This window comes from Ciconia boyciana, chromosome 4, assembly GCF_034638445.1.
Source record: "Ciconia boyciana chromosome 4, ASM3463844v1, whole genome shotgun sequence".
Lineage (NCBI taxonomy): Eukaryota > Metazoa > Chordata > Aves > Ciconiiformes > Ciconiidae > Ciconia > Ciconia boyciana.
In genome coordinates, this window is record NC_132937.1 from 70,374,481 (window position 1) to 70,396,035 (window position 21,555).

Genomic DNA, 21,555 nt, shown 5'->3' on the forward strand with positions numbered 1-21,555 from the left:
CCCGGCCTCCGGCCCGCGGCAGCAGCGGGTCTCTCAGCCCCGCCCCAGCGGGGGACCCGACCTCCCCCACCCCCCCCCCCGGCGGCCGAACCCCGCCACGCAGGAAGAGAAAACGAGGAAAACTTCGGCACGCCCGATTTCAGATTTCTGTATTAATACAAAAAGCTCGCATCACACACAAGTCAAAGACATCAAAACACTCCGCGGGCTCCGAGGCAGGCCGGCCGCGCAGTGTGGACAGCGAGAGGCCTCCTTCCTCGGGGTGCTCTCCGCAGGGGCGAGGGCTGAAGCGCTGACGGAGAATACCTGAGGTACGGCCAGGTGGTGCCTGGTAAACCCCGCAAGGGGGGAGGAAACAGGATTCGTGCATGAGCCTCTACTTTTTCTGCTCAGAGGATGGCTGAAGAAATAAACCCGTCACCCTCTGCCATCCATATTTGGTATTTGGAGAAGCACCTATCACCCAGATGCTTTTAAATCACCCTTTCTTAAATTAACATCCCATGCTGCAGTTCATACAGCTTTCCACAGAAACAATGAAAGCTACAGTTTGCTGATGTATTAAGAACTCAAGGGAAACCTTCAGTTCCTCACAAGTTATTCTGAAGTTATTTTAACTCTGAAAGACTACCAGTAATCAGTATTTTTAAAAAATAAATTTTAAAAAAATCTCATTTTGGTCGTACAGAAGAAAACTCCTGTCTAGCCACCAAACAGCATCAACTCCAGAGCAGAGAGGCTCAGGCAGTATTAAAGTCACCAGGCATATTATACTCAGTGTTAACTACAGACCTTCAAAAGGCCTAATCCATTGCCAAAGAACCACCCCTCCAATCCCTGAAGTGGATTCCCCTGGGAAAAAGTTAACTTCACAGGCTGCATGCATCCCTCTCTAGCTGCAGGTACAAACGGTGCACCAACTGCAACAAAGTATCACCAATATATTGGTACTGGACAGACACTAGCTCAGAAAAAAGAAGAGTCTAAAAAAAAATCTAAAGTGCTTAAGGCAATTCTTTATATCCCCATTTACTAAAAACAATTGGACTAGCTGTTAGCAGCAAAAATTTGACATCTGTGCAAACTATGATATAACAAATTCATCCTTTAAGGGTAAAAAGTCACATTAAGTTCATCTAGGACATCAGTTAAACTAAAACTTGCAAGTCACAAGTCACAGTATGAAATACTTCCAAGCTTTCTAACTGTTAAAGAAAAGTTACATTTTTACATTGTGCATATCAAATTTACCTTACAGGTTGCACTACATCTTGCTAAAAAACCTTCATAATTTAAATGCTCTGATGTAGGGTTGAACATTACTCATGGTTCTTTCTCACAACACATTAACTTACTGTAAACATTCCCTTTTTTCCAAAAAGGGAAATTTAAATAGGAACTGTAGCTGAACACCCAAGATCAAGATGATGACTGGGCAGCATGGACAGACACTAGCCTATTTCAATGTCTGTTTACCACAGTCATTCAAGAGAACAAGTCTCAAAACAAGAAACATCTGTCTTAACCCTCCTCTCTCTAAACACCACCAGGGTCCAAGCATGCAAGTCTCTCTCCCTCACATACCACTGACTTCATAGCAGCTGAGCCCCCAGAACTGCCAGTCAGGTGTTCATTGCAGTAAAAAGGAAAGAAATGAGGAAGATAGATTACTACACAGACTACTTGGATAATAACAACATCTGTAGATAATGTGTGAAACGGATTCAGACACTGTTCATTTAAGAACCATGTCACCTTCCAGTATCTTTGTTTCAAGACCCAAAACACTAAACTGGCAGCAGAAGGTACAGTTAAACTGGGAATTGTTTTGCACTTGCCTCTGCAAAAGAGATTACAGATAACTCTGTTCACAATGCAAGTATTTAGAGATGCTCACGTTCTGATATGAAATTAACATTAAGGACTCAACTGTCCTGTCAATTTCATGATTTCTCAAGAGAAACAAAACTTTCTACAGCAGGTATTAAAATTAAGAAGAAAATTTAAGTTTTCCACTGAACATCAGAACCAGTTTATTACAAGTTGTCTCAAGGAATTTCTCCTCCTCTTGAGAAATCTTGATGGACACAAAGGACCCATTGATACTAACAAGATTTAACATGATCAGATGGTCATGTTTTTACAGACTAAAAGATACACGGAAGAAAAAGTACTTTGGCCCTGTAGGAAAGGAGCCAATTCATGATGGACCTTATCAGCATGAATTTGAAACAGTTTTCAGGTGATATTAGGAAAAAAATCTTCAGTCAGGAAACAGTTGATTCAAGTGCGTAATCTGAAAATTATTTCTAGGCTCCTGGACTTGATTAGAGGGAAGAAAGCAGATTTAAACAGTCTATAATACACAAGTAATACTCATTGAAAAGTTGAGATTTTCCATGAAGAATATAACATGATTTTTTTTTAGCCCTCCCACTATTATGAATCAGTCCACTATTGCTACTAAGCTTCCAACTAGGAGTTGAGATGATGGAACACCCAGGCTCAACATTTCACTTGACTGGCGAACAAAAATGTATAATCACAGATCCAGAAGCAGATTGTATGTTAGCTGGCAAAGCATTTGCTCACTCTGCACTTTTTCCTTGCCCTTAAAAAAGGGGAAGGTGTTAAGTGGGAGGCTATAAAGAGATCCTTTAAAATATGATCTTCTGAAAGCCAGTCTCATAGCCACATATACATGGCATATGGTACAAGGGAGCAAGTTAAGAGTGGGATGCTATATATATAAGCTACATTTCAGCTGGATAAAGAAGTCATGCAATTTTTGGACTTCTCTGGTTACGCAGAAAGTTCCAGGAATCCTCGCTAGGCTAATCAAAACAGGTAGCAAAAACACATGCCTGGGCTCAGAGGGTACTGCCCTATCACCAGGAAATTAGCAGCACTTCTGCTCAAAGCCAGCTTTGATATTGACACAGCTGTTTGAGAAGTCTTAGCCAGCCTTGAAGCTGCCTTGAGAAAAAGCTAAAAGATGTTTCAGCAATAGCCCCCCACCCCTTCATCTTCTCCAGGAAGATGCATTTAAACCGAAGCTCTCACACCCTTGTTCCCAGCCTCGGCTGCATTGCAGCTTTGCTATCAGCAAAGATTCAATTTGTCATTCACATCCGATGAACAATGTGAATTGCTGATTATCAAAATCCAATCAGAATAATGCTACAAAACTGGAAAGCCAAGAGACAACCCAAAATTAAGAGCTTCTGAGAGAGCAGTACTATGCTGTAGTTTTTAAAAAGCTCTGGATTTTTGGTTCTGAACCTCTTACCTGAAATAATTCCTACCTCAATCATAATGCACCTTCACTGAGGACATAAGACTGTTTTTCAATACCTCTAAATTTTTACATTTTCTGTAATTTGTGATGAATGGAAGCTGAACTCTAAATATATGGTATTTAAATGAGTTACTCCTGGGAAATAAGAGGATTTTGTATCAGAGAAAAACCACAGACTGCTCTTACTGTTTCTTCATTTCAGACCTACAACTTCTTATAACATTCTTCTGAAATCATACTGCTGTGACATTTTGCCAGGCTAGGCTAGCAAATCAATATTCTTTTGAAATGCATGTTTGGTATCACAAGATCTAATGGGAAGCCCAGTAATAATAAGATATATAGTCAAGTAATTCATGTTTGGAGAGCTAAGAAAATGGTATTTGTTATATTCTTCATAGAAAAATAGTATTTATAACAAAATTAATATTCAAGCCCATAACAAAATGCTTAAATACAGTATTAGAAAAGTACACAGTTACAGCTCTTGATTTCTCTGTTTTTCAAATAGGCAACAGTTCAGTTTTCTATCTGACATTTCTGTCTAGATTCACAGTAGGTTCCTAACACTTTAGCCCCAAACCTTTGCACTATCAGTACCCAGGCCTTAAACAGCAGTATGTAGCAAACCCAGTTTAATCCAATGCTCACAAGCTTCTGTGAGTAGCAGCTACACAGAAAAGAAAACATTCAGCAACAGAAGTGTTTAATAGACATTACTAGGCAATATTGTTTAGGCTGCTTGTTGAACCACTCAATCCATTTTCACTTTTCTGGAGTGTTTTCACAGCACTTGGCACCTGCAATCCAGTACTCACTGTAAGCCCACCACACCAGATCTAAGGGAGGAAAAAAAAAAAATCAATATTCTGAACATTATGAAGCATCTACATCTCTCTTCCATCCCACAGTGGAACTAACACAGAACTTATCCCACAGCTGCATTTGTCTTCTCTCTTGCTCTCTAGTCACAGCACTCTGTAAAACACTCTAATCACACAGAAGCTAATTTTTAAGACCATAAAGTCTAAGATGCTTCACATACTATGCTTTGACTCTAAGTTTATAACCAAGCCTAAGAAAAACAAACTTTTAGTATTAGATCTTATAGGAAAACTTCTTTGAAGACCAATGTGCTAGCAGCAAGTACTCAGAATGAGAATGAAAAGCTATACTCTCACTGTGCTCCAGTGTCTAAAAGCAGTGCTTGGTTTTAGTATGACATGGCAGAATTATTTCAATGTAAACATAGTACAAAAAAATTAAGTTTTGAGAAGCTTCAGGGGCACAGGTGCCAGTGACCTCTATCCTACAACTGAGTAACATGAAAGAATGTATCTCCATGTTTATGAATAAATTTGAGAGCTGTAATTAAGTAGCTTGCCATTTTTATTTTAACTGTTCAGCCTAAGCCAAGTAGTGTCTGTAAGACTGCTATCACTAAGTGCTAGGGGCTGTATAAGATGCAGGCTAATAAGCTGAAGCGTGGTAAGCAAATGTTTCCTTGGATGCCTTAGGAACTGACTTAATGAGTCAGCCTTAGCCATGCTAGAGGGATGACTAACATATGTACCCCGACAGTTGTGAAGCTATTCTGTTCCCCATAGGTTGAAAAGGAGCAGTAAGGCATTAGTCACCTCCAAATAAATAGCTATTAAAACTCTACAGACTCCTACCGTCAGTACATCTAGCTAACAGTAGAAATTGTCAAAGGAATTCTGTCTGATACAAATGAAAAATCAGGTGTTTGGAAATGCTAGACGTAAGGTGGCCTGGGCAAGTTACTACTTTTCCATTCCTCCTCCATGCCCAAAAGAAAAACAACTTTATTAATTGGCCTAATCACACTTTAAAATTACCATGCTGTGTTGTCTATGGGCTGAATTACAAGAGGCTAGAGATCAGTGCCTAGGCAGCTGAGTTGTTAGCATGAACTAGCATGCCAGCCTCCTCCAGATTCCTAAGTTTTCCCAGACCTATATCCTGCTCCCAAAGTATGATGCACTTGATGGCACCTTATAATGCAGCTGAGACCTCCAAATTTAGTTACTTAAACAAATTACTTAAATCATTAAAGGCAAACCAATATGCAGTAACTAATCCTTTTCCTGTTCATTTTTTGCAAGGTTTGAGTCTTTAGAATTACAGTAAGTTTTCACTGATTAGCTTAGAGCCACAAAAAAGTTATGCAGACCAGTGAAATGACTGGCAAGAAAATCCCACTGAGCTTTTAAAGATTTGAATGCTAGAGTCTTATATCTCAGAGGGAAGCATCTGGTGGTGTTCCATCTCATGACACCTGCTCTGACAGGAGCCCAAGATGCTGTGAGCTATCTACATCAGTTTGGGTCAATTATTGTAGCAGGCTCATCAGCTACCAGAATGTGCTATTAATTTACCCTACAAAAATTTAATGACTTTTATTTACATAGCTGAGACATCCAGGTGCTGAGTTCTCCTATTGGAGTGCTATTATAAGCACCACATGAAATGAAAAAGAAAACAGTTAGACATTTTTAAAAATTATTAGTCAGACAAAAACAGTGCTCCCAGTTTCCTCCTTTAAAAAACAATTAAGTCTTCAGTAAAATGAATTCAGTGCTAGAAACTGAACAAAATTTTATAGATACTGACCATGAAGCCAGGTAATAATGGCTGGGTAAACTTTGTTCTGAAGGTGTGTAACAGCTCCTTTGAGTTTGCGTTATAAAATGTGAGGTGACCTAAAGGAGGCAGAAAACAAGTTGAAATACATGTTTAAACGCTATTGCTGTGTAACTTTTTGTAAAATTGATTCTTTTCCAGGGAAAGGTTTCCAGAACACACTAAATACAGTCCACATGACTGAAAAATTCTCCATTAGCAGCTCTGTCAAATAGATGAACCCAGGTCATTTGACATTACAAGCACTATTACACCAACAGCTCTGGGCCTTATTTTCATAGAAACCTGTATATCAGTCCGGAAGTAATGTACTACTTTAGCCTTGTACTGCTTCAACTTGACATGGATAGCTAACTAAGTTTTCAGCTAAATCTCATGAGATTGTAATTTACCTCCATCAAAGTCGCAGTATACTCCTATTCTGTCTGGAACAGGTATATCTAGAGTCTTGGTTTTATTATTATGTTTTGCTGAAAATGTGGTTTGCAGCCAGTTGTTGATATGGATGCACCAACTTGAATTAGTCTTTCCCAGCTGGTCAAATTTCCCCAGGTTTCTATATGTTACTCCCACGCTGTAGGATTTGCAGTCCTTCTGGGCTCTCACCTCCCAGTAATGCTGTCCACTTTCAACAGCAGTATCTCCTACCAAAAAAAAAAATACATTTAGTTGCTATAAAGTGTACCTTACAAGGCTTGCTTCTTTATAAGCACCAGTGATGTCTTCTGTTTTATTTTAAGGTGAAGGCTTAGAAATACAAAAATCTGAACTATAAGGAACAAAAAAATTAATATACAAGAAAATAGACTATAAATATGAAATAGAATGAGACAGTTCTTATTTATACTCATTGAGACAAGATATATTTAACATCAATTCACATTTAATAGCAGTGAATGTCAGTCACTAAGAGCTTTGTAATAAAGAGCTTCAACAGACTTGAAGACACTTGCTGTACCATGGAATTCTGGTGTTATATACGCAAAACTACCTCTGTGCAGGACAGCGTCAAGTACATAGCCTTGAACAAGCACAAATTTTCCCTCAAATGCTTACCTAATCTGCCCTTCCATAGCATTACACCTCTAACAGAAGCAAAAAGTTCACCTTACCCAAGACCGTGTAGGATTCACCAGTAAAACGATCTCTGCTGCCCCTCACTGAAGATCTTGTGCTAACAGATGTCCTCTTTGGAGACGGTGCACCACTTCTAAGAAGGCATGAACAGTTCAAGATTTGGACACAATTACAGAAATACACACTCAAACAAGTTTTCCCGAGTCAATTAGGGTGCAATAAACATACATAAGCTATTGAAATGACACATTAGTTCAGCCACTGAACACCTCTAACAGTATGCATGCACAAGAACTGAGAGAGAAGAGATGACAGCCAGAAAAAATACAGGACATTGTAACAAACAAGTTCAGAGGCAGCTGAGAAAGGAAACAGGAGGAAAAAAGTGCAGATGTGTGGCACATGGTTTGAATGAACACCTGTATAAAACAGTGTTTGGCCTGTACTATGCAGAACCTTACAGAATTAATGTTTCTCGTGTTCCACATAAGATTTCTAGTAAGTCTTGTAGATCAGCTACAACAATTAGGTAAGTGTGAATACTGCTGGTATTCAATGCCAAAACACCTGATTTTCACTGGAATTTAAATACCAGTGAATGGGAAAATAACATCAGTTGTGTTAAAGGTAGGTTTTTGAGCACATGTATGGCTTGTATAAGCAATGACTGAAATCCCAGGAAAAAGTATAACCCAATTAAGAATGAAAGGAATAAAACTGTGGTAATTTTATTTCAAAATGCATACACAGAAGATGATATGAAACCCAAGAGTGTCAAATCTAAACACAATTTATATTAAAAAAAAGATGAAGTGAGACTTCCAGAGTTTAATGCATCACAACTCTCAAAAAAAACCAAACCCCAAACCTACAGGAAAGAAAACTCTTGTCACAACACATTGTGCTGAGAAGCACACAGCAACTCCTCAAGAGTCATTATAAAATTTAAGAGTCTAATCCCAATCAAGAAAGGCTTAGATTTTCTAATCATACTTTTCAAAAGCATTCTCAGGAAGCAATTGAAAAATAAATAAAGACACACTTCGCTCTGGAGGATATTCTCGTGAGCAATCAGTTGCATACAAGAATAATTTTAACCTAATGAGGTTTTCAGACATTTTATTTTACCTTGGTTATGCTCTCAAAAAGAATTCCTAGCAATTTAACCATTAAACAAAATGAAGGCTATGTGCAAATTACAGTGAATATTAAACCTCAGTAGCCAGGGAATCATGTCTGGTTACTATTTTAAAGGCAATCAGTAGTGAAGAATTTTAACTCCTCAGAAATAGCTATGCAGTTTGCAGTTTAATTTCATTGACAAAAAATTTTAAAAGTACAAAATACATCTCTGAAATACACACGTGAAGTAATTTTCAAATCCTCATCCTCTGTAGTCTATCATATATTAGCCTTAGAAGAGTTATCACACACAAAAGAGTTCTCTCTCCAACTTTTCCTTCAGCTACAATTTGGTAAAGCTAATTGCTACTTAAATGTCCACTAATACAGTGAGGTTTAGCTTGTTTCCTTTCTGATTCATTCAACACTGATTTCAAGTTTTCTGGAATTGTTCTCAAATACCGTTTCATAAAGGGTCAGAAAATGTCCCTTTTGCCTAATACCTTCATTTTAAAAAAGTCACGTAGGAATCAAAAGCTGAGTGGTATTAAGCTGTCATACATAAGTATGCTAGAATCTCTGGTTCATCTTCATGACTAAGTTTGTTTTATTCCAGTTATAGAACTCTACAAGAAATCACTGATGAAATCACTGGTTGTCTACTTTAGCATCACTATTTAGCATATAAATTTGCCAGTACTGATCAGAAGACAGCTAAGCTTCTAAATTGCTTGCAAGAGTTACATGAAGGGGGTAAGCGTATATTGTGCAGGTACATCACATCAAATGCTTTTCAGTTTTGTTAACATGGAGGAAGCTGTAGTTTACTTACCAAAGAAAAAAAGTCACAAGCGATAGCATGAAAAAAAAAGCAAAGCCAAGAATTAAAGCATAATTTCAGGGGGAACCATCACTCTTTGCAGATTCCGTCCTGCTTCAAATGCATCAGAGATCATTCACTCACACATCCAACAAAAGCTGCTGAAATTCTTCTATTAGATTCAGTATAAATGAGTTATGCAGAAAGCAATGTGGCCATTTAGAGAATCACCATAAGAAAAATGCAGGTGGTTTGCTAGTATTTTTTTCAAAGTTAGGAAGACATTAAAAGGTCCTCAATATCATTTATTTTGTTCAAGTCTTCTGCAAATGGCCACTATGTGTTTTGTCCACTCAAAATCTAACAGCCTTTAACAGTTCAGACAATTACATTAAGCATTTGGCATAAAAGTCTGAAAAAAACAGTTGGTTTGGGTTTTTTTTTCCCCCCCCAGTGCTTAAGTCTCCCTTCCAATAGGGAAAGGCAGGAAATATTACAGCAGAAAGCCAGCTGGGTGCCCATTTTGCAATACAGTTTTCATTAGCTAGTATAGTAACAGATGCATTTCTCCCACTACTCAATGACCAGATATTCTCATCTTATGGTTAGGATTGTTGCCTACAGCACTGCAGTCAGTTTTCTTATCCATTTCAGCAAATAAAACATATTCCAAGCAATATGTATTCTCTTTTGGAGAAGAAAGGTCAAGGAGGGATATCAGAAGTTACCCATAGAGGGGTATCAGAAGTTATCCAGAAGCTTTTTTCTAGTCTAATAAATACGTTACAGATAATTAGCGTTTTATTGCCATTGTGTCTTTCCAACCCTTGAAAGCTGCACACTTCATGTTTCAAACAATTATACTGCAACTTTTTCCACCAACTATGGAGCTAGCTTCAAATTTTCCCTCTAATGCAGACAACATCACACAGATACTCTTTAGAGGGAACAAAAGTCTTCTGCAAGAATCAAAGGTCATCTACATCTCCTGCTAGAAAAGGTCAGCTTGAGATGCAAAGTTGAACATGCGACCATGTCCTTCTACCAAAGCAAAGGACAGAACAAGGGAAGTTCTTTACTGACAACTACAAAGAGAAACCAAGGTATAAGACTCCCAGAGTTTGTTGAACAAGTAGCAATATCTCCAAGACAGTTTTAAAACTTTGGTTTAGCAGAAATTGATATGCTTTGTGTAGTAGAACTATCAACACTGCACAGCTTCAAGAGCTTCTTTCACCCACGCAAACTTTTCTTTACTGCTGATCACAAGCCAAAGATATAACCAGCTGATGGATGAATACAGAGGAGTAAAACCCACAAGAAATTAGGAACCTGGGCATTTGTTTTGGTCCCACAACTTCTAAACCAGTGAAAAAGAGCAAAAGACCAAAAATGGGAGAAGTAATTTCTCATACAGGAGTTTTATTAGAAAAATCATGAAAAAAATTTACACTAAAAAAACAATTGCACAAGGAATAGGAGAATATTTTAGCTGCCTTTACATATCAAAAAAGAGGCTCTCTCATCTGAACAATTGGTTCCATGGGTAGTATTGCCATGAAGCTTTTTACACATGCCATCAGGCTAAACTTTATCCTCTTTGAAAGTGTAAAAACACTGATTTATTTTCCTCTGATGTCTAGTAACAGCTATAGCACAAGTTCAGAGGCAAAAATGTTTTCAGATTCAAAAATAAGAGCTATAAAAATTAAAGTTCTCAGAAAAGAACTCTTCACTGCATTTGTAAAAAATTTAGTGTGCCATCATGTGCGAGAAGCTTAAGTAAGTATCAATATATCTCTAAATAACAGGGATCTTTGTATCAACACTAGAATACATAATGCTCTTCCAACCATTGCAAAACAGGTCTCCCACACACTAGGATGCATCCTTCCAGGAAGGCTGTTCTCCAGTCACTGGAAAATATATACATAATCTCTATGAATCCAAATTAAACGTCAAAATCATTTTTAAAAGCATATGTATACTGTTACTGATAAAGGCTATTAGATTTATTTCTTACTACATCAAGCAAACGAAAGTAGCATAGACTCTCAACAAAACTAGGTGCTAGATCCTAGGAATATGAGGTATATTATCACCTTCTATTGCTCTTCAGCAGAGGATTCTGGCCACTGTTGACAGAAATAAGTAGTCATTAAACAACTGTTCTATTACTGCACTAAGTTATCCCCATTTTTAAGATGCCACTAAAGCTTACTCTACCATGCTTCTGGCAGTATATGCCTATAGGGAAGTTATTTCTTCATAAATTACCTCAAGCAATGGTCCTTATACCAAAAAGTGCATGTTGAAAGTCAATTAATTGTCTTTGAGGAAGAAGTAGCCAGATCTGTTGGACAAGGCGAGAGCAAGGGACACTGTTCACACCTTGACTTTAGCAAGGCTTTTGACACATTCCCACACAGTATCCCCAAACCTCAAGAGGTGAGATATCAACCGGGTAGTGGGCCATAAGCTGTGTACAGAACCAGTTGAACACCAGGCTCACAGCTATTGATAGTGCTCTCCAGATGAGAGAACCCCACACAGTAGGACAGGCTGGGGGACAACTGAGGCAAGAGCAATTCTGCAGAAAAGCAGCTGGGAGACTTGGTGGACAACAACAGGTGGACAACAGTGGACACCACACTGCATTGTGCCCTTGTGGCAGAGGTGGCCAACCACATCCTGGGCTGTAGCAGCAAGACAGCAACCAGGAGGCCAAGGCAAGCAACTGTTCCTCACAATTTGGCACTTGTCAGAGTGAGCCTGAAGTCCTGTGTCCAGGTCTGGGCTCCTCAGGACTATACGCTAACATACTAGAGCAAGTCCAGTGGAGAGCTAACACCACAATTAAGGGACTGGGGCACAGGAAGACAATTGGGTTTGCTCAGCCTCAGGAAGCCAAGAGCTAATTATGGTCTTTAACAACGTGACAGGAAGGTACAGAGAAGATCGAGCCAGGCTTTTCTCAGAGGGGCGCACACTGATAGCTGAGAGGCACCTGGTACTCATTGCACCACAGGAAATTCCAGTGAGATATCAGGATATTCCTCCCCTCCCATGAAGGTGGCCTGGAATAGAGGCCCAGCAAGTTAACACATTCTTCATCCTTGGATATATTCAAGGCTCAGCCAGAGTAGACTGATCTAGTGATATTCTTCCAACTGGATTTATTCAATGATTCTGAATAGCACACATCTAAGTGCCTAACACACAACAATCTACCAAGAATTCTGTTGAAGTTACTTATGTACTTTTCCTAGATGAAAACAGTTGGTAAATATATTTAGGGCTACCACTTTTACAAGAGTTATGTTCCATTATCTTTTGCTATCTCGTTTGTCTTATTGGTACCTTTTCCTCACCAATGAGTGTTATGAGATAACAAATCAAAACTCCACCAATAGTACCAATTTTGTTTAACCTTAGGTTTTTCAAAAAGACAAAGCAGACAGCTCTTTCCTTATTTTTTATAGTGGAAAAGCTGTCTATTCACCAGTACTGACCTGCAACATGACTAAACATAGAATTACGTCAGTTGCTTGCTCACTTTTACTTTATTTACTGTATTGGGTTTACATGGCAAGGTTTTGGTAGCAGAGGGACTGCAAGGGTGGCTTCTGTGCAAAGATGACAGAAGCTGCCCCCATGTCAGATAGAGCCAGGGCCAGACAGCTCCAGGACAGACCCACTGCTGGCCAAAACTGAGCCCAGTGACAGTGGTAGTGCCTCTGTGATCACGTACTGAAGAAAGGGTGAGAACTGCTGTGCAAGAGTAGCTGGGAGAGACGAGTGAGAAGATACCCACCCTGCAGCCTGTGGAAGGCCCCACACTGGAGCAGGTGGATGTGCCCTGAAGGAAGCTGCAGCCCATGGAGAGCCCACGCTGGAGAAGGCTGCTGGCAGGACCTGTGGCACCATGGAAAGGGCCCATGCTGGAGCAGTCTGTGAGAGACTGTCTCCCTTAGGTGGGACTCCACACTGGAGCAGGGGAAGAGCATGAGGAGGATGGAACAGCAGAGACAACGCATGATGAACTCCCCGCAAGCCTCATTCTCTGTCCCCCTGCACTGCTCAGGGGAAGGAGGTGAAGTCAGGAGTGAAGTGGAGCCTGAGAAGAAGGGAGGTAGGTGTAGGGGGAAGGTATTTTAACATTTGTTCTTATTTCTCATTATCCTATTATGACTTTTGATTGGCAATAACTTATATTTCCCCAACTCGTGTCTGTTTTGCCTGTGACTAATTGCAGAGTGATCTCCTTGTCCTTATCTTGACGCATGAACCTTTCATCATATTTTCTCTCTCACTGCCCAGTTGAGGAGGGGAAGCAGAGCAGGTTGGTGGGCACCTGGTGGCTAGCCAAGGTCAACCCACCAGATCTACAAGTTATTTCAGTACCTTGAATGATACCCTAACAAATGTATTTTAAAAATAATTACATCCTATTTAATGATTAAGACACATTTCTCATAGCTTCCATAAATAGCCTACGCATCTGTGTGACCGGGGAAGGGAAATAAAAAAACAAAAATTTATTCCAGAGAAAGATTTCTGCATGAAAATTCCTTTGGTGGCCCATTGGTCACAATTGCTTTAATTCCCCCTTGCCCTCTTCCCTTAACTTTCAGATGAGACATCCCAGACAATGTAAACATTAACAAAACAGAATTCATACCTGCTTTTATTTTCCTTCCCTTTTATTTTTTCTTGGCCTTTGCCTCCAGTAGGATCCCATTCAACATAGGTATCTTCAACTTTCAAGTTCAGATGAGATGAATTACTGTCCAAACTGAACACAAATGCTGGTCAAGACAAAATGCAAAACAGTGAAATGGTATAATGCTCTCTCCCAACAGTGGCTATTCATAAAAAATTATAGAAGCAGTAGTAAAACTGTAGCAGAGCACTATTCAACTTAATAGGAACATCAGCTTTTTAGTCTGATGCTTGTAATAAAGGTAAGGAGCCCTTTAAATAAAGCCCAACTATCTACCTTCAGTGCATAGGTTACAAAGTAAGTTTTTTCACCTTTATAATGCTGCAGGATCAGCAATTAAGTTCTGCTAATTACAGCCTACTCCCTAGATTCTTAAAATCATTAATGATTTTAAAAGGTGTGTTTATTTTCCATGCTCTGCAGTACTGATTCTCCAAAGTGTTTATGATTAATAAGGATTGCAAACTTGGAGAATACTAAATTGACATTTAGGGTAGCACATACAGGAAGACAGAGTTGAACTGTGAAGTCAACTGCAGATGCAAGAACAGTAGAGGATGCATGCAACTAGAAGAGACTTGGTATTTGTTGCAGCCAAGTCCTTCATCCAAGAAAAAAACCTAATACAACACGCTGAGTTCCCTAAAGATGTTTATTTACAGACTATTCTGTACGCATTCTAATACCATCAGATACTATAGTCCGAGTCTGAAAGAAAGTATACTTGGGATTTTAAGAGTTTGAGCTCAACAGTACAGAAGTCTAAAAAACAATAAGGTAAGCACATGGACACTGAGTTTCTACGGGCTGATTATTAAAGAAAATGAACTAAATGTTGACACAGAAATAATGAAAATAATATGGGAAGCACGATAACTGCCCAAACAACCAAAATCAGAATTATTTTTCTGGTATTAGAGTAAGGAATGTAAAGGGCTATTAAATGGATACTACACATCTGACAATGACTGTTGCTTAAGAGTATGAAAATAGTTTTAGAAAAGTCACCAGAATGCCCACCAGCTCATTCAAATTGAATATAGCTTTGTTTTTATGAAGTAACATTCACAAGTAACAGAATTTATATTATCCCGTTCAGATCAGTCATTTTGCCCTTTATACTACAGACTCAGCCATAATTAAAGCCTCAGGATCATTATGTCCACCATAATAGTTAAGATTTGTGTTCTGTCACAAAATATCACTGCCAATAAATTTTTCTTCTAGTTTATTTACAAAATTATGTTAGGAAGCCACCATTCTCAGACCAATTAGTTTCTAACACCATGACTTAATAATGTTAAGAGCTGCCCATTTTTTCAATATTGACAGTGATTAGAATCTACAACTACAAAGTCAAATCCTTTTCAGCACCTTCTATTTACAGAAAGCTATTACCTGTCACATGCTAAGTACCAATAACCAGCCAACTATGACTGTTCAGATACCCTAAGAGTCCTACCGATGCTCAGCCACAACGTTCATCTTCTCTTGCTATATGTTGGCATGATGTAGTGGCACATAATACCGTCAATCCACAGTTCAAAACAACCAACGTCAAGCTCTGTTGGAGAAAGTTACATCACTACCTCATTTTTAGTGTCTGAATGCTAAAAGGCCAGCTTTGTGCCAATAAGCTTCTTAATCCTTTACAGAAATGGTTGTTTTCCTTTTCACTTAGGACGCATGTTTCAGCAGCGCTCATGCAGAAGCAGACTTAACATACAAGTTTATACATGAAGGCAGAACAGTAAGTGCAGGGTTTTCACTACATCTAAAGTTAGTCTTTAGAATTTTACCTTTGGTTTCCAGAGTCACAGGATCGGAGTATTCCCCTGCCACAGCTTTGTTGCAAGCTTGTACTCTAAGATTCATGTATTTTGTATCAAATTTCAGACCTAAAAAGTCAACGTTTAGAAACTGGAATTGATATTAATGACTGACAGTTTTTACAAGACTAAGATCTATTCCATGTAGCTGTCTTCTATTTATCTCAATCTGCAAAAAACAAGCTTAAATATCAGTATGAACTTCATTTAACACGATTTTTTACAAAACCTCAAAGTAAAAATAAAAGGCAGCCATTATTGTACAAAGAATCCAAGACTAATGTGAAACAATGGAAGCTTCATTACATACTTGCAAAACTTCCAAGCATAAAGAATTATATCAATATTCTTGGTTTTGAAGTATTAAAAAAACCTTTACCTGATAATGTATATTCAGTAGCTTTAATATAGTCTATCAGTTCCCAACGCTGTTCATCTTTTACTCGAGGAAGCCCATCAAAGTTGGTTTTCCTATACTCCAGTACAAAATGATCAATTCTGCTGTCTTCTTCAGGCATTCTCCACGATACTGTTATGCAGTTATCAGCAACCAGACATGCTGCTAGATCTATCTCTGGAGCTTTAGGGACTGCAGAAAGACAAATATACAGATAAATTTAAAGAAGAGAATGGATGGAATATTAATTTGTTCTCCTTGGTTTTATGGAGTTCAGAAGTTGCCCTTGGCCCAGTAACACTCATTCCTCTTAGACGATCCATTCCCTCAGCAACGCACAACAGAAGACTAGGCATATCACTTTCCCTTAACATGCATTTTACAAAACAAGAAATACGCATTAGCTCTAGAGAGAACATTTGCATCACATTTTCCAAGATGTTTGTTTTGTCAGTAAGTTGGGCTGATCCCCTTCTGGAAGCAGTAAGAAGGACATGTTAGAGTAGAGTGGACTTACAATTACAAACCTACATTTAGATTAACACTACACGGGAAGAACATTAGGAATCAAACTTCTGAGTCTTTGGAAGGTTAAGTACAGCTGCAGCCCTCAAACACTATCACTTAAGTTTACTTGCACCGCTACAGACAACTAACAGCATAACAGTTTCCACTAGCCAGTCAGCAGTTACCTAGTTTTCTTTCCTTCTCATCCTTCACCTTGAAAGACAGGGAAAGAATTCCTAAGATTCACTAAAGAAAAGACTGAAGTTTTGTTTATATACAGTAGAAGTCTATTTCCATGAAATCCAAGAGCACTTAAGTCACTTGGAAAATGTTTTTCAAAAGAAGGCATTTACATAATCTTTGTAGTGTCCAAAGTACATTCAAGGAAGACTATCGCTGGAGGAAGTGAAAAAGATGTTATATTGTTTGCAGTTTTTGGAGGAAGGATCTACAAAAGCTTTTCCTTTGTTTCAGCATTCACAAAAGCTTGAAATAGATATAAAAGTGGCCTGCAAGTCAACGTATCAAGCAGGAACACCAAAAAAAGTACAATACTGATGCATCTGTGGAACTGATAGACCTGCAGATTTTGTCAAAAATCATCCCTCTTCTTAACACTCAAACCCTTAACTGTGTTGTTCTGTATAGTTATGTCCCAGTGACCAAGTCCTAATTACATACAAGTCGCCTTTATGCAGTTGAAACAACTATTTCTTAAACAAATTGTTAGCCATGATTTCCTTCCATAATCACTGATGACAATCAGCATCACATTAATTGCAGTTGAGTCATTTAGAGATGTGTAATTTTACCATGTAGATACAAACACCTGCTAGCTATAGCAGGTCCACTAGAAGCAGAAGGCCTAGTTTGCTTTATGCACACTACTTCACACCTTCCCACACCCTCCCTTCATGATCTGTTCAAATATTTTAACCTAGCACTACTGAAACGCACCCTTTCACCCCTCACATCACTGCAGTTTAAGCCAAGCAGGAATTACACTGAAGCTGGTGACAGAGGTTTAAGATGCTTGAGAACAAATAAGCAGCACAGAAGGGACTGAAAGCAAAAGTATTCAAGTCTGTACTGGTTTTGGCTGGGACAGTTACATTTCTTCATAGAGGCTTGTACAGTGCTACACTTTGCATTTGTGATGAAAACAGTTTTGATGACACAGGAGTTTTAGTTATTGCTGAGCAGCATCAAGCCCTTTTCTGCTTCTCACACCACCCCACCAGCAAGTAGGCTGGGGTGCACAGGAAGTTGGGAGGGGACACAGCCGGGCAGCTGACCAACTGACCAAAGGGTTATTCCGTACCATACAACATCATGCTCAGCATATAAAGCTGGGGGAAGAAGAAGGAATAGGGGGATGTTCAGAGTTACGGCATTTTGTCTTTCCAAGTAACCCTTACACATCATGGAGCCCTGCTTTCCTGGACATGGCTGAACACCTGTCTGCTGATGGGAAGTAGTGAATGAATTCACTTTTGCTTTACCTATTAAATGTCTTGATCTCAACCCACAAGTTCTCTCACTTTTACCCTTCTGATTCTTCTCCCCATCCCACCACAGCAGGGGGGAGTGAGCAAGCAGCTGTGTGGTGCTTAGCTGCCTGCCACTATTTAACACTTGAGAAGTTGTTGTGGTTTGTCACATGCATTTGCCATCAAATTTCAAAGTCATCCAAGAATAATTTGAGAATAATATCAGTAAGATCCCTTCTTATGCAAAAGAAAAATTAAGATGAGGACAAGTATTTCAGAACATATATCCGCAAGTTTAGTTACCTACCCCAATTATTCTTGTCATGGTGTAAGATAGCAGACAAAGAGTCTTCCATGAGTTTGGAGTGACCAAATCTTCAGTATAATTCTCACAAGCAGTGTTCAAATGCCTGCATTACCACAACAACAAACCTGTTTTCAACTTCCCACACTAGGACATTAGTCTTTCCTGATGTATGAAGGTCTATCAATGCTCAGTGCAATTTTGCCTACAATAGTTTGAGCTATTAGTATTCGGTGTCAGAGTAATTTGATAGCTTGGCACTACAGTAGAAGAAAGTAAGATTGATATACAGACAGTTAATTTTCCTGTTTACAAATCAAAGGTCCAAACAATTTAAATTTCTATGTATTTCATAAGGAAAATGCATGTATAAGAAGGGTCATACTAAATAATATCTTCCTCTAGATACAAGACTTTGTTCATGGTTGCTGTCATATCTTTACGCTCCCATGTCCTGTTAAACAGGTGCATTGCGATCAGTTTACCTACCTTGTTCCCTTATCTATGAAAAACAGAGCAATGATCTCCACCCAGAGATTGACCCAGCAGGCAGCTAAACACCACACAGCTATTTGATCACTTCCCCCCAGTGGGATGGGGGAGAGAATGAGAAAAAAGGTAAAGCTCATGGGTTGAGATAAAGACAATTTAATAGGACAGAAAAGGAAGAGAAAATAGTAATAACAACAGAATACAGAAAACAAGTGATGCACAATGCAATTGCTCAGCACCTGCTGGCCAATGCCCAACCAGTTTCCCAAGCAGCGGCCCCACCCCCCCAGTCAACCTCCCCAGTTTTTTGTTCAGCATGACATTATATGGTATGGAATATCCCTTTGGCCAATTGGGGTCAGCTGTCCTGTCAGTGTCCCCTCCCAGCTTCTTGTGAATCTCCAGCCTCCTCGCTGGCAGGGCAGCGTGAGAAGCTGAAAAGTCCTTGACCTAGTGTAAGCACTGCTCAGCGATAACTAAAACATCAGTGTGTTAGCAACATTATTCTCATCCTAAAACCAAAACACAGTACTGTACCAGCTACTGGGAAGAGAATTAACTCTACCTCAGCAAAACCAGGACAGTCGAAAAGGTGAATTTCTGCCTAGACACTGCTAGCTGATCACTAGGACTAATGTTGGTATTTTACTACAGCTGCTACCACATACTCTATCTGCAGCATACAGGACAAGTGGGCAGAAATGTAAACCGATGCTGCCAAGTCCTTAACAGATTTGGATTAGTGACCTAGAGATGAAAGAATTTACATCCCTGCCAGCAGTACTCTTGTCAATATATTCTTGGTATCAGTCAAGGTCAAAGTGGTTTAAATATGAAAGCAGTATGAATAAAAAGACATGAAAGATATAGTGGAATACTGTACCTAAGTTTACTTTCAAACAGTAATAAACAGATGCACCAATACACACTTTATATTATGGTAATATCACTGCCTGAGTAGATTACCCCTCTCTTGCATATCAGACTATATCAGCACTCTAAGTGACACATTAGCTTACAGTTCCATGCATAACACTACTGCAGGTGACTAGGACTTTGGAGCGTCACCAAGCATCAAGCTAGCAGATACAGTCTTGAGAAACTTAAGATAACTTCAAGAAGTGCAGAGGAACTGACAACTCAAGAAAAAACACAGTCTGCAAGACTCATTCTCACTTCTGAGATCAATGTTATTTTCTGAAATGCTATATTATATAGAAACCAACACAATAAAACTAGAAAACTCTTTTACCCTCAAGGTATTCAGCTTAACATCCAATGAATAAGAATGAGTTTAAGTACTCTGAAAGATTTGCTCATTAGGGTGCAAGGGATGTGGGTTTTTGTTTCGTTTGTTTTAAATATAGCAAATTATTCAAGTAGTAACAAATTAAACTCATTGCATACAGTTTTTACCTGGCAAAAACTTTACAGCCTGGAGCATGCGCCTTTCCAGAGCGAAGTCCACCATCAAATGAGTCATACTATCACTGACCTTTGGTTTCAGAGAGATGCGGAACGCTGAAGCCATCGTGACTCTAAAGTCAAGAAAGCAGTATTAGCAAAATGTATTTTGTATTGTTTAAGTCCTATAGCCATTTTCAAAAACAGCAATCAGATAATCTCTATTGTTAATGTCAAACTGTTAACCAAAATACTGATCAAAGACTAGACCATTTTTCTGACAGATAACTATTCACCATTTAGCGCAGACTCCAAAATAGAAAGTTTTGCTAATGTGACTGTCTCAAAGAGAATATGGTGCGAGCTCCCAGTTGTTCCATATTACTAGGCAAAGAAAGACTAGAAATGACAGAGAAGAGCTTTAAACTTCTTTTACTAGTGAAAAAACTTGGACAAGAGACAAAACTCATATCACTTTACACAAAATCAGGGAGTAGGAAAAAGCTAAACCACTGCAGAATCAGGATTATGTTTTATATACTTAGAAATCTGAAACTTAAACCTTTAGTTTAAAAAGGTCCAAAGACTTTTCTGCTCGACAAGATCCACTCATTACCTCCAAAGTGCATTTTCACGTTAAATATAGCTCAGAAGGTATTTATAAATAGCAGTGAACAAGCTGAATATTCTGATTCCATATCTACCTCTGATCTTATCAGAGGATGAAGAAATGTCTAAGTTGCAGACACCATATTGCTTTGGAACATGCTAGTATCAGATCATTCTTAAAAGATACACTGAGCACAGCTCCTATTTCCACTTCTGAAATCTTAGCTCAGTCCTTATTCTGCATACTCCTAAGACAATCCCCTACTCCATCAACTACACCACCAAAAAAAGGACAAGTCTCTTGTATAGTTCCGTAACCCTGAAGACATCAGGCCATGCGGCAGAATTTGAATAACGTTGATTTAAACAGCACACAGGTCCTAACTCCTACTTTAAAAAAAAAAGAGATTCTTAACTAGAAAGTAATATACACACCACAAAAGAAAGTAAACTGCAAACACTTGTATCCAATTTACACCCACAGATCTGTGGCACCTTTAGAACACCTAATAGCTCACAGGAAGTGATACGCACTAAGTACTTCACTAGTATGTAAGAGACATTGTATGCTAACTACAGATACATTAAAGAATGGTGAAAACAAAAAAATTCAGGTAGTGAAGAACGGGGAGGATATATGAAGTTGAGTATTAAAGATATAAGTATGTCAAGAGTGACAAGTATTATAATTTTGGGATATAAGACAATTATGACACTGAGCTGAACATCATAAGAGAGACAGGTCAATTGATTTCCCAAGACAGACTTGACATTCTGAAATTCAGTATGGGCTGCCTAGCAGATTCCACTGCTCGGCCA

At 38.9% G+C, this 21,555-nt stretch overlaps 1 protein-coding gene across 4 annotated transcripts in view; it reads right to left on the reverse strand.

Moving 5' to 3' along the window:
* Positions 1 to 138: 138 nt before the first annotated feature.
* Positions 139 to 21,555, reverse strand: part of FSD1L (fibronectin type III and SPRY domain containing 1 like) — a 35,536-nt gene continuing 14,119 nt past the window's right edge. The window contains exons 6-14 of one of the 4 annotated variants that reach the window (XM_072859882.1): positions 20,140 to 20,261; positions 15,913 to 16,122; positions 15,504 to 15,602; positions 13,663 to 13,789; positions 11,084 to 11,116; positions 7,075 to 7,169; positions 6,355 to 6,606; positions 5,933 to 6,021; positions 139 to 4,137 (exon numbers count right to left, since the gene is read on the reverse strand). In XM_072859882.1, coding sequence (XP_072715983.1) covers positions 4,018 to 4,137; positions 5,933 to 6,021; positions 6,355 to 6,606; positions 7,075 to 7,169; positions 11,084 to 11,116; positions 13,663 to 13,789; positions 15,504 to 15,602; positions 15,913 to 16,122; positions 20,140 to 20,261 — 1,147 coding nt within the window. In that variant the 3' untranslated portion in view covers positions 139 to 4,017. Of the gene's footprint in view, positions 4,138 to 5,932; positions 6,022 to 6,354; positions 6,607 to 7,074; positions 7,173 to 11,083; positions 11,117 to 13,662; positions 13,790 to 15,503; positions 15,603 to 15,912; positions 16,123 to 20,139; positions 20,262 to 21,555 lie in introns of all 4 variants that reach the window. The other 3 variants (XM_072859881.1, XM_072859884.1, XM_072859883.1) reach the window with 3 other exon arrangements.